Source organism: Nycticebus coucang, chromosome 4, assembly GCF_027406575.1.
Source record: "Nycticebus coucang isolate mNycCou1 chromosome 4, mNycCou1.pri, whole genome shotgun sequence".
NCBI lineage: Eukaryota > Metazoa > Chordata > Mammalia > Primates > Lorisidae > Nycticebus > Nycticebus coucang.
In genome coordinates this window covers 34,614,612-34,627,930 of record NC_069783.1, presented here as the reverse complement: position 1 = coordinate 34,627,930, position 13,319 = coordinate 34,614,612, and the positions used below count along the sequence as shown (strand labels likewise).

Below are 13,319 nucleotides of genomic sequence, written 5' to 3'. Positions count from 1 at the left end.
TGGCATAGTCAATCCTGAGAAAATAGGGAGAGCAGGCCAGAGGCTCTTGGATTGAGCTGTGTGCCTAGGCTCGGGGAAGCAGGAATGAACAAATGAAAGCAGGAAACAGCTTTCCCAGAGGTCAAACAGCAAGGTCAAGATTCTAGGCAGAGGCCCAAGAAAAGAAGCTGGGATCAAAGGCTAGGTCACTGAGGTCAGAATAACAGTAACTGGGTCTCAACAATGAGGACAGAGCCAGGAGCAAGAACGGCTTCTGAATCTAAGCCATGATGATCAAGCACTTTCATAATCACTGTCTGATATTCCTCATCTTCTCTTCTCATGATGGGGGTCTACAGGGAAACAGTGCCAAGGTCATAGATTTGAAGTCAGCAAACTGAGTTTGAGTCCCTGCTCTTTCATTACACAACATGTGATGATGGACCACTCTGGGTTTCTAGAAAATGGGAATATTCGTTATTTCTTCCTCTCAATATTTCTATAAGATTCACATATGATTGCAAAAAGTAGAAAAGGAGACTATTCCATGAACTCTAGGAGTTACAAGAATATCACTTGTGATAATTATTGATGTAATGACACTCCTTCTTGGAGAGTCTCAAACTGAGCCCTTTTGTGGGTCTCAAAAGCTCAGTTGATAAATGGTATGACAATCGGCTCAGCATTCTGAACACTGCCCATTGTAGCTCAAGCATCGCTTTCTTCTGTCTCCACTGATAACATGAAAAGCATCTGAGATGTGGGTTTGTGCTGAGCTTTCACATGGTCTGCTAAGCTGTGGGGCATGTTAGTGACCAGCCAGTGGCGCCTTTCACATTTGCTGAGCAGCCGTCTGACATCATTGTCTCACATTTTGACTATGTCTATCGTGTCTCCAAGAGAACAGACATCTCTTAGTAATCAGCTTATCCAATGTGAACTGGAACAATGACTCTGTGTGCTTGGCTGTCCCTGTGCTTCCTCTCTCATGATGGGGGCTCTGTGGATCTTCAGAGACAAGGGCAAACTCATCACAGTATCCTTTCTACTGTTTCGGTATCTTTGCCGTAGTCCTGCCATTCTCAAGTTGAAAGAAGATACAGAAGACTCATCTCTAAAAACTGTCTTTGATCAGCAAGTCTGAAGTTTTAGTAATTCCGTGATCTCAAACTTACGTTAACAATAAGAGAAAGTTCAACCAGTACTTTCATGGCAATAATACTGGGGGCATTTCATGCACAGAAAAATGTTGTCAGCATCTCTGCCACAGGACTGTGGAGCACCTCCTATGCAACTCATCTGGCATAAAATCTCCCTGGAATCTTTTAAAAACTTGATTCCCAGAAAGGAAGAGAAGTTCATGGTTTTGAAAAGATCTGAGCTTACAGATCCTTTTCTAAAGGCCTGAGACCATCCCAAACTGACAGCTTAGTATCTCTGAACATATTTTAGCTTCCTTAGTAGAGACTCCCTGAATTGTTTTCAAAGGGGGCTGATCTGAGGGCAATAGCTGTCCAAAGAAGGTGAGGAAGTACATGATTTCCTGTCTTCTTCCTGATAGTCAAACTAGGGGAGGCTCAACCACAGAGCAAGGCACAAGCAAGGGCAAATGGCTACAGAAACAGCATATCAATACACCTCCCTGAATCTGAAACAGATCCGAGGCAGCCTCAAATTATATCATGAATGAATACTTTCTAGTAAGGAAATGGGGACGCTGGTAAATTTTAAGTAGGAAATAATAAGCTGAAGCTGGAAATGAGGTGAGCACATGAAAGACATGCTCTGAGGTCTGGGGAGCAGGTGGCTCACGAGCCCAGCCCCCAGGTGGTCCCAGCAGCCAGTGTGAAAGCTACACGCTTCTCAGTGTCCACAGGACCAACTACTTGGCTTTAGAATTTTCTGGAGAACTCTTAGTTGTGTTTCATTATGGTGCTGCAAAGTAAGAGCTAGCCCCTTGAACCACATCTTATTTTCCATGGGCAGACACCATTACATTCTGTGATCTCAAGCACTCTGTGTGTCTGAACTGAGTTCTGCTTCAAAAAACCCCAAATCCAGCTCATTTCTCATATGCAAAGGTAAAATCCACTCATTGTGTAAAAAGATATGCTGTACATATAAATGATAAATAAAAATGTGGTCAAACTGCTAATACTCAACTCCAACTCAAAAAAACTGTAAGATGGAATGTATTACCGGCGCTGGTGTGTTCTGACAAATTTCAAAAATGTCCTAAATGTCCAGTATTATTCGTCCCATAGCAAATGTAGATCAAACTGATGGTACACACACATATGACTCCTGGACCAAGACTGGGCACTGCTGAGTCTCCTGGTAACAGATTTTCCAACCTGCTCTCAGACTGATGGAGGGGACATTTGGGAGTTTTGAACTGAGAGGCTGATATGTGGGTATGGTGCTGCTCCCAGAACCTTTGATGGGTAGTAATTTACAATAATATTTCAGCAGACATTTTATACATTTGTGTGACCTTTTATCTTCAACATCAGACACAGCACAGAAAATAGTCCTAATAGGGTCTTTAACATGGATTCACTGAATGTGTTCACTATGTATAATGCTAATCCTTGTGCATTAAACAATGTGAAATCATTTTGTTTTTATCATAAGAAATATTTAAGACTATATCATGAAACAGTTTAAAATGGTACAATCAGAAGTGGAAGTAAAAAACTGAAATATTAAAAATAAATTACTTTCGGGCGGCGCCTGTGGCTCAGTCGGTAAGGCGCCGGCCCCATATACCGAGGGTGGTGGGTTCAAACCCAGCCCCGGCCAAGCTGCAACCAAAAAATAGCCGGGCGTTGTGGTGGGCGCCTGTAGTCCCAGCTACTCGGGAGGCTGAGGCAAGAGAATTGCTTAAGCCCAGGAGTTGGAGGTTGCTGTGAGCTGTGTGAGGCCACGGCACTCTACCGAGGGCCATAAAGTGAGACTCTGTCTCTACAAAAAAAAAAAAAAAATAAATAAATAAATAAATTACTTTGGAATTACCTGTGTTAAAAGTTATTTCTATATGCAAATTATATTGGCACAATTCATTTAGAAATACGTTTGCATGGAGCACCTGCCATTTTGCGAAAACGCTATAAGATACGAACACTTCAATGTATGCCTCTGGTCCTAGAAATCATAAAAATATTATGTAGTAGGTAAATTGATGTTTTAAAAATAAACACACCAGAAGTTATACTTACAAATAAGTGTCACTGATAAAAGTGCTGACTTTGGGAGGCTAGATTCTTATGTTGAAATGCTGTTCATATTAAAATTCTATTTGAAACTTCCTATCACAGTTGCTTTCAGAGCCCATTACTATGTCATAAAAGACAAAGTGCTTTTATTTTACTGTCACTTTTTGCTTCCTCTGAACAGTTTATCCATCATGTACCTTTTTTATTATTTTTTTTTTACCAGACTTAGACTTACATATGAATGACTTTGCCTATTTTCTATAGTCTAATAAACCTTCCAAGTCAAGGGTTTACAAAGTGAAGGATATTCAATACTACATGCTGCAAGCGCTCAAACCGGTTTCAAAACAGAAGTACTACAAATATTGTAAATGATCATAGCCTTGGAATAAGCAGCTTTCCCATATAACTATTTTGAAAGGAAAACACTTCACTTGAAGAGGTAAACTTCACCATGTTTTAGAGAAATAATTTCATTATATAGTCGGGCCATGTATTGGTAGGAATAAACAAACATGCTTCAGGTACGAAGCACAGTCAGGGGTCCTGAATACAGGAGTGTGGCAATTCATTCCTTAGAGCTGAGGCAGACAGTGGAAGGAGATGACGATGGGGATTTTAAGATGTTAAATTCTACTGGGTTGACAAAAGCTAAAAGGAAACCAATTCTGCTATTGTCAATGGTTATACCATAAAGAAGATGGACTCTTTCTTTTAAAGTCTGCAAGCCTTCTCTGAAGAGCATGTCTCCTAATAACCTTCATTAACTTCTGTTCAGTTGCCTAAGAGTTGTCTCTTAATCTAAAAAAAGTTTAACACAGTCTCAAAAGAGATTGTGTTTATTTAAGCTTGTTGGAAAAACATTCCTATCATTTCAAGAATGACTAAATATTTTTCATTCACATAGTTAGCATTCCAGACTGTGTTTTCCTGCCTCTGTTGATTAGATGAAAATTAGCAAGCTCAAGTTTGATCTATTAGATACAATTATTATCTTAGTAGGAAAATTATGAGATTCTCAGCAATATGGGCAGGAGACGGCAGGGGAAATAACAAGTAACTGACCCCTGTCACTTCAAAAGGCAAATAATAGCTGGGACTGCTGAACTCTGTAGACTCAGAGGCACAGAATCTTCTAATCATGAACTTCAGAATCAGCTCTGAATAATTCTGAATACGTAAGGCATTGTTTAGGCTGATCATCTAGTAAATTAAGAGTGTAAGGCCAATCTCCATTTTTATTAGTAAAACTTCAAGCAGTATGACAGTCTTACCCCAAATCAGGCATAAAGTGCAAGGCATTCCGGACAAAAGCAAAGACATCCTGGCCTTGGAGAACCAGCACCAGAACCTCCAGCTAAAAGCAAGAACCACTATTTTTTCTCTACAAAACTACTTCCACAACATTTATTTTCCCACGTGTTTAACTGTGAATGTAACTGGTGGATCTAACAAGTGAAGAACGCCTCTCACGTGGAATGCACATAGCTGGATAGCTATAAAAATGGTAAAATTTTGAAAGTGATATTTTAAGTTCAGATAGGAATGTCTTTTGCACCCATTTAATCTATATTCTAATGATATGTAAATATCTCAAGGTATTTTAGATGATCAGAGAAAAATCAAAATACTATAAAATTCATCACTGAAAAATTTTTGATGTTTAGGTTAAAGAGCTAGGTTAACAGATTGTCATTTGCTATGCATTTATTACCTAACATGCTGACCTTGTTTGGACAAGAAAAAAACAGACTGTTATATTTTAATTTCCATTTATGGAACTCATTTCCAGGACATTTAGAGTTAATGGATAAAACAGCATGCCTAACAGTCCTGAAGATATTACGAGTATCTTATTATTCTTGGCTTACTAATAATAGCATAGTATATGGCACTGAAGCAATACCACCCATAAACTGAGTTTTGATCCCTGTTATGTATCAGAATGTTAATGACAAGCGACCCTGTGGCATTTTTGACTTCACTGCCTCTCTGGGGTCAGCCAAACTATGTTTGACTCCTTGCCACAAAAGCAGTAGCTTAATCATTTGAGATACTGTTCAGTGAGGAAGCATTATGGGCAGGGCTGGAAACATTTTTTCTTGTTTCAAAGAATTCCCACCCAGATATGTGCCTGGTACAGACTTTTCTGGCAGGCCAGTGGAAATCTAATCTGAAGGGTAGCTCGATTCAATCTGAATCATTTGAATTCAGGGAGAGAATACAGTGTTTCTATAACATTAGGATGGGTGATGAGTAAGGAAGCACTCCTGACAGCTCCAGCCCCTGAGCGGAGCACATGAAACCCACAGAAGTCAAGACATGCCTAATGTCCAGTCTTTAACACTGTCCCAAGCAGGACCAGGATTCCCCAAGTACAGGACCCAAGAAAGCCAAGTGACAGGAAGGTAGTTGATTCCATCCTACATCCAGAGTTAGAAAGAATCCATGTGCAATGAATCTCTTATTCCTCTACCTGAAGAATTAAGTCTAGATTAGCACAATTATTAGGCCTGCCTGAAACTTAGCCAAAAGCTCTGCTTTAACTTTTCATTATGGGAAAAATTTTTAAAATACTGAAGAAGAATAGGATGGATGCCCACATACTCATCACCCAACTTTGACAGTCTACAACTAACTCTTTGATGTCCTATCTGAGATAGAAAATGGATTTTTGCTTTGGTTTCAGAGAAATAGAAATATTGAATAGGAAACTATGCATTTGCTCAACCATAAGCATGACATTTACTTTACTGGCAGCTTGAGTATAATTTTGAATGATACCTATTAAAACATTATCTAAGTTGTTTGTAGGTCTTAAAAAGTGGTACTTTTGGTGTTGGCTCCTAAATCCCCAAGGTCATCAAAATCAACTCCTCTCTGCATGAGGCTCTGCACGTAGCAAGGTCTGAAGAACATTCAGGTCACACTGGTCACCTGGGTGGGGCCCAGCCATGGCCCAAGATTAGCCAACAGATCAGGGCTGACATCAGGACTTCAAAGTCATGATGAAGCTCTTATCTCTTGCATCAGGTGCCACAGTTAAACTGGCTACACACCTGTCCACATCTCTTGAATTTTTCTTGTTGAGTGATCATGGGCATGTCATATGTATCTCATAGCCAAAATTTCCCTCCCTGATACCTTATCTTACCCTCAGTTATAAAATGATCAGATTTCTGATTTTAAAGGGCACCCTGTCCTCAGGGTTCCCGACATTAAGAATTAGCTCAGGTAGCTTTTATAATTGCTATCACTGGAAATTAGCAAGTTATGCTTAATGCCTAATGATGATGTGAAAAAAACCTCTTACCTGTGTAAGTGACTCCAGCAACGATGCACTGGCAGGTATATACATGCAAAGCGTGTCTTAATAACAGTACACTGAATGTGACCGTGAAATGAGCCTAGCAGGGTCTGGGAAACCCCATTTAAGTTACGTGAGCCTAGACTTCAGAGGCTGGACTGGGAGAGAAACACAGAAGACACAGCAGGCTTGGCAGGCCCCCCATGGCTGTGGCTGAGATGGCGCTAGAAGCTGAATGCTCATCAGAAGGGCATGTGGCCGATCTGCAGGTGATCGCTCCAGCTCACCCGGGAACACATGTGCCTGCTCCAAGCCAAACACACTTCCGTAACACTCTTATTTCTGTTCTCAAAATGTTTTTTCAAAGATAAACATCCTAACATTATTCTTTCTTGGACTGATCAGTCAGGGGTCCACAGGGCCATCAGCTGTGTGGGCTCTAAGGCGCTCTGAGAGAAGGTCTGGCTGGGACCTCCTGGTTTACCATTCCCTTCTCTCCTCACTCAAATTTATTCATTACAACTCTCTGAGCATCGACTCACGTGTCAGATGCCGTTTTGGGGATTCAAAAGACTATGGTAAATCCCTTCTCTATGGGGGACACAGACTCTTTCAAGGGTTCAGGGCACTCTGGGGCTCAGAGGCAATGTCCATGCAGTCCAGGGTCTGGGCTCTAGGGACACAATGTGCTGCCACTTACAAGCCAACTGCTCTTGGGAAGATCACGTGACCTCTGAAGTCTGGGTTCTGTGATCATCAACTGGAAGGACAGTCCCAGAGGGATGTTGTGAAGACGGAAAGAGCTGATGCTCTTGGGCCTGGTGCACGGTTAAGTGTGTAGAAACATCGGCCACTGTCACTAAGAGTTACAAGTAAGGAGGTACTAATACTGCTGGGTGTAGATGGAGACGCTCTGTGGCCCCCGGCCTCTTCTGCCCTCAGTTTATGGAGATAAGACCACAGCTCCCTGTGCACACTCCCAGTGCACACTTCATGCGTTATTTCCATGTATTTCCACTAGAGCTCTTTATAAGGGTCAGAAAATAAAAAGAGATTGACACAGAAGAAAAGCAGAGAAAGCCAGCAATGCAAAGCATGAGAATGTATTCACCAGTTACAGACCCACAGACCAGAAAGGCTTATCTGTATACCTGAATGGGGTGTTGACAAAAACTTGCTAAGACTTCATTATGAGAGTACTTAAGTACCAATTTAAAAAGCACTTAGGTACTTGTGAATCAAATTAGCTGTCAAGTAGCTGCCTAGTCTTTCAGGGCCCCCAGGTTCAGTCCCGGTCCTCGGGGAATAACCAAGCACATTATGCTGTCACTTGGAAGGTATGTATCTTCCATAACAACTGCCACAAGAAGGTTCCTCCCCGTAGATCCTCGCACACCGTATTTGGTTATGCAGTAATTTATCTGGAAAGAATCTAAAACCACAATCCTTGTGTGGGGTCCTCTCATCTAATTTCAGCCTCTGACTACGTACCTCGAGGCTGTAGCTAACAGAGTAAGGGCCAACACTGGTTATGCAATTGTGCACAGAGGAATTTATCATGTGTATAAACTGCAATAAATACTAGTGTTTCTGTTTTTCCTCTAAATAATTCCAGATGATTGCTTATTTATTGCACATGAACACCTTGCTTTTTTTTCTCATTTCGTATAATCCTTTTGCTATTCTGAAATCATGTGAAATTACATTAAAGCATGCTATTGAACAACTACTAAGGAGAATACTTTCAAATGATTCCTAAGACTTTCTTGGACCCTATCCACTAAGCCATAAGATCCACTCACCTTGCATATTTTATTGTTTCCCCCCCCAAGTTTTCCTTTCTTTTTTTTTTTATTAGATCATAGCTGTGCACATTAATGCAATCGTGGGCCTTGCATATTTTAAAGTTTATTATTAATAACCAATAACATTTTAGTATCTTTATCTAAACTATGCACTGTTTTTTGATCCTATACAGAAAGACTCTTCCTATTATATCTTCAAATGAGAGCAAATACAATTTTGTAAGAAAATTCACTACTCAACTAAGTTAAAAACAAAAATAAGAAACACAGATACATTAGTTATCTGAGATCTAGAGAAGGGAATCTTCTGAAAGCTTCAATGAAGAGAGACACGTGCCAGAGCATGAAACACAAGAGGGAAGAGACTGGAGGAATAGCACATTAGGCAGGACCGAGACGCTGAGTTCCAGGGAGATCTCTCAGGGATGCATCTCAAAGGCATCTGTCCTGCAAGGTCCTCAAATTGGAACTAGAGGGCAGGCCAGTGATGATACCCAAACCCTGGAGCAAATGATTTCCTCCCCTGCTCTCCTACTCCAGTCTCTCTCCAGCATGGTGCCAAAGGCCAGGGACGAGTAGGGAAGAGAAAAGACGTTAGAAACAGGGGCGTGAGTAGCTGAGAGGACAGGAGGGGAGCAAGCAAAATGCGGCTGAATCCCCCAGACCTGACGAGATCAAGCTGGACTACACGGGGCACCCGGACGTGGGGGAAGTTAGCTGAATCTCTCTAACCCTTAATCTCGTCACCTCCAAAAGGAGGAAAGGCCATCAGCACAGTGTTGCCATAAGAGTTAAATGTTAAGCACGTACCCCACAGTACCTTAAGAGGGACCTTCCTTTTCTCCTGCTTTAATTGAAATAAAACTCAGCCTAAATAGGTTTTTTGAAGTTAAAGCTGTTTCTTGTTTATGTCCAATACTGTATCTGAATTCCAGAAGGAACTTAATTTTTTGAAATTAATGACTACAACTGTAACTCTTTTCTCAAATACAGGAAGATTGAATTACAACTCTATGCAAATGCTGCAGAGACCAAATGCTGGGTGATCAAACTAAGATTCACTCCTCATCCAAACAGCTACATGACACAAGAATAAATGGATCAGTTTTGTGTATGGCTGTACCTACGGACCAGGTGCTTCCTTTCTCTGGTCAGGATGATGGACATGCCAATCAATGCAAAAAGTGAGGGCAAAAGAACTCGCCTTCCATTCATTTACTTTTGCAGGAAAGGCCTCTTTTCTTTAATTTGTATTTTGAATTTATGATGCAAGACTCATGAGGTTAAAAGGCATCTACTGGATTACGTATTTATGCTTTTAATTTTTCTTATAGTATGTTTCACACATTTAATTTCCAGTTGACAACAGATCGTCCTCAGTTCTTAGATATTCTCACCTTTTATCTGTTCAGCAAGACTACACCTGTTCACCCTATTCCGTAAAGCCAACTGTGCAACCATTCTACGCATTTCTACACACTCCTTTTCTCAGCACTGAATCAAATCCTACCTTTAGGAGACAGGAGGAGTGCATGTACGAGATGGTGAGTGAATTCTACAAAATCGGTCATCCGGAAGCTATAAGGTTTGGAGCGTGGCAGCTGCACTCTGAGTAGAGTAATGGTGAGGAAATTGGTGATGTCAGTAGAACTAGAGTCTTCCAGCTTAAATATGTATATGACTTTTAAGGTTGTTAATAAGTCTAACACCTCAGAAGTTAAGGGAGCCTTGTCAGAAAAACTCTGAAGTCTGAGTTTGAAAACATTTAGATAGAAGCAAAAGACTTCTTGATACTTGAAAGATGCAGGGTACTTAATTCACTTTCTGGAAAATTCAGGTTTTTAATATCTGCCTCAAAAAAATTCTGGAAGGATCCATCTTCAGCTTGGAATACTTTTTGACCCACGTTAGTTCATTTTACTCTGCAAATGTGCGTCTTATGATTGATACTCTTTACTGAAAATGTCAGTATAAAATATTCAATCTCTGGTCTGTACTAACAGACACGGAGAGAAGATGAGGACTGATATGAGTAAGTACGTAAAGAATCCTCCCAGGACGGAGGAAATAAACTAGAACGGGGGTGGAAGAGAAAAATAAGTACAGGGTGCCTCTGGCTTCTCTGCATTGAACAGGAAGAAAAGTAGCAACGGTAGGCAAGTAAGACCTAAGCAAAGTATTAAAGGAACTGCAAAACCACAGTCATCGTGATGACAGAAGCAGGGTGCTCAAAGAGTAGCCATCCGGCCATGCAAACTGCCTTTGATGGCTCCAGTTTTTCCTTCAAGTTGCCAGGACCCTTGGGCTTATGGAAGCATCCCCCGTTAAACAATGCTGTCTATGCTTGAGCCATGGGTCTTATTTCCAATTTTATTTCACTGTGTTGACCTCTGGATGCTAATTAGGCTTGAAGTGAACTGAATTAAAATGTATTCTTACACTGTACTCAAATAAGCATATTTGCAATGGCAAAATAAAGACCACACTATTCTCATTTTAAATGTGCAATGTTTCCCCCAAATGATTAGCTTGGGCTGTATAATAAATTCGTCTGCAACTGGTAACAGCATGAAGCAGACATTATGCCTGAGGAAATAAAAATAAAACAAACAAACAAGAACATACTGGTAGCAGCATCTCCGACAGGAGACGTTCACCAGGGACTCATTAGAATCTGTTTTACCTTCACACACGGGGCAGCACTCCCCGGGCACTTTCACAGGGTGCATGCAGCTCTGTCCACAGGCTGTCGCAACACAGTGAGGCTCTCCATTGATACACTGGCAGAACGTACAGTCGTCTTCCCGCCACCGGTCTCCGTGGGCGCGGATCTGGCCATTGGCATAGCAGCCCGCAGGGTTGTTAAAAGGATACACTGGATCTAAATTAAAACACGAGTTTAAAGTAAGAGTGAGCACATTCTGAGTCTTACCTCTGCCTGTATGTAGCTAGAGACATTTTTCTTTTCTCTGGGTTTTAGTCATTAGCAGTTCTGTTCCAACTGTGATCAAAAGAAGCATGGGGTCGCATGAGGTTTCCCCAGGGGTACGAGCAAAAGCAGATGTTGTACCAAATGTTACTACTCATCTGACACAGTAGTCAGGGAAGAGGATCTGTGGCCTAAAAACCCATGTGCAGGTGTCACCAATCCATAAAGCTGGAAAGCTTAGTGGATAGATAATTAGAAAGCAGGGATCATTTTAATGCCTTCAGACTTGTTGACTTAAACGATCATCACACCTAGATTTCACTACCTGGGAAGCAGAAGAAATACTGTCTCATCTAATTTAGAATACTACTGATATTTCCAGGACCAACTGAACTAGGTCTCACAGACCCCTGGCCCTTACTGTGGCCTTATTCACGATAAGCCTGTTTAGATGTACCACGGGTCACTGTGCCTTGGAGGAAGGCTGTGATCTTAAGCTGGCTTTCTTCACATAGCTGGGCAGCTAAGCAGCAGCCACTACTGTAAAAAAATTGTTTACTGACTTTATTGACAAGGATACAAATACTGCATGCCAAGTCTCTGAGTATCCCTAGATTGAAAGCAACTAAATTACTCAATTTTCTTTCTCAGAAATACATAAAAACTGGCTTCACACACACTGCTGTGTTGGGAGAACAGTCTAGATAATTTTAAGAGTTTGGTCATCTTTATTCTAAGGAGGTAATAGGGCATTGTAAGAAAGTTAGAAAGTCAAAATTTAAAATAATGCAGTCACAGCTTTAGAAAGGCAATCTGCCAGTGATGGAAGTGGCCAACAAACCTGTACTAGATAAGACTTCATAAATTCCTTTATAAACAATATTATGCTAAACACTTCATTTCTACTTTGAGGCTAGATCTGAATTCTAGGAAGTGAGACCTAACTGGATCCATTCCCAGACAACTCATTACAACTATCACACAGAGGTTCATATCTATGTTTTTACACCACCAGCTGCTACGTGGTTTCAGAAACTATCATCAGCTTAAAAGTTTAATGGATTTTTTTTTTAGTCTTAAGTGACACCTAAAAAAGTAGACTATTTTTTCCTGTGTTGGCTAAAATAATTTCTAATAGGGAAAAGGTCCCATTGTTATGAATAACTGATCAATGTTAGGCTGGGAACATTTTCTGATCTTTAGTATTATGTAGCAAATACAGCTCAAACACTAAAAGGACTTTAAGAATAAACAGAAGGAAGTATGGACCCTCTCACTTTGTATGCAGACTCCGGGTAGGAGACTTCAGACTGAGATGTGTGGCCCAGGGAAGACAAAATGGTCACGTGATCTTCTCTGGGGAAAACTGTTGTGTGGTGAGGAAAAAGCCACAGCCACAGCCAGACACAGGAGTATCATTCCTGGCCTCACTGCAAACTCAGGCAAGTGGCTTTACTTTTCTGAACTTCAGTGTCCTAATCTTTAAAACCTGTGGGTTACAGTGAATGATAGAGGCACCGTTCTAAGATATTTATTATTTATGAATATCAGGGAAGTGAAGATACAGCTTAGTAGAGGAACATGGAAATGTTACTTCTTGGAGAGAAGAGGGGAATACAGAGAAAGTCCCCAAAGGTCACATCTGACACCTGCCTGGGCCTGAAGCTGCTGTTACCACCTGACCACAGCACAACCCCCTCTTCTAACTTTAAGGAGGTGGGAGGGGGGTCCCTCTCTGGGCTGACTGGCTGAGACTGTCAGTGACAAAGCCCATCCTATCTTGGCCAGGCAGAGCAAAGCAAGCAGAGCAGGTGGGGAATTCCAATGTCAGAGTGAAGACAAAGCTTTGCCCCGGGACTTGCTAATGAACTGTGAGAACCGCAGGGCAGGCACAGAAAGGAACTCTGGGAACTCTCACGTTAGCCTGCGGAAAGAGGTGACCCAGTCGATACCCAGAGCACAGCTTCCCTTGGGGAAGCGTCTCCGCACACTCTATCTGGCATCATCAACATTCCAAAATGTAGACCACGGTATCATAAAAAAGGAACTTCAACATTCTTCTACTTTTGGGGGAGACTAAATTA

General features: G+C 41.3%; 1 protein-coding gene across 4 annotated transcripts in view; it reads right to left on the bottom strand.

The window, feature by feature from the left end:
* CRIM1 (cysteine rich transmembrane BMP regulator 1) overlaps positions 1–13,319 on the bottom strand; it is a 202,468-nt gene that overhangs the window by 61,437 nt on the left and 127,712 nt on the right. For all 4 annotated transcript variants that reach the window (XM_053587500.1, XM_053587501.1, XM_053587502.1 and 1 more), the window contains one exon: positions 10,990–11,187. In XM_053587500.1, the coding sequence (XP_053443475.1) occupies positions 10,990–11,187 (198 nt within the window). The remainder of the gene's footprint in view (positions 1–10,989; positions 11,188–13,319) is intronic.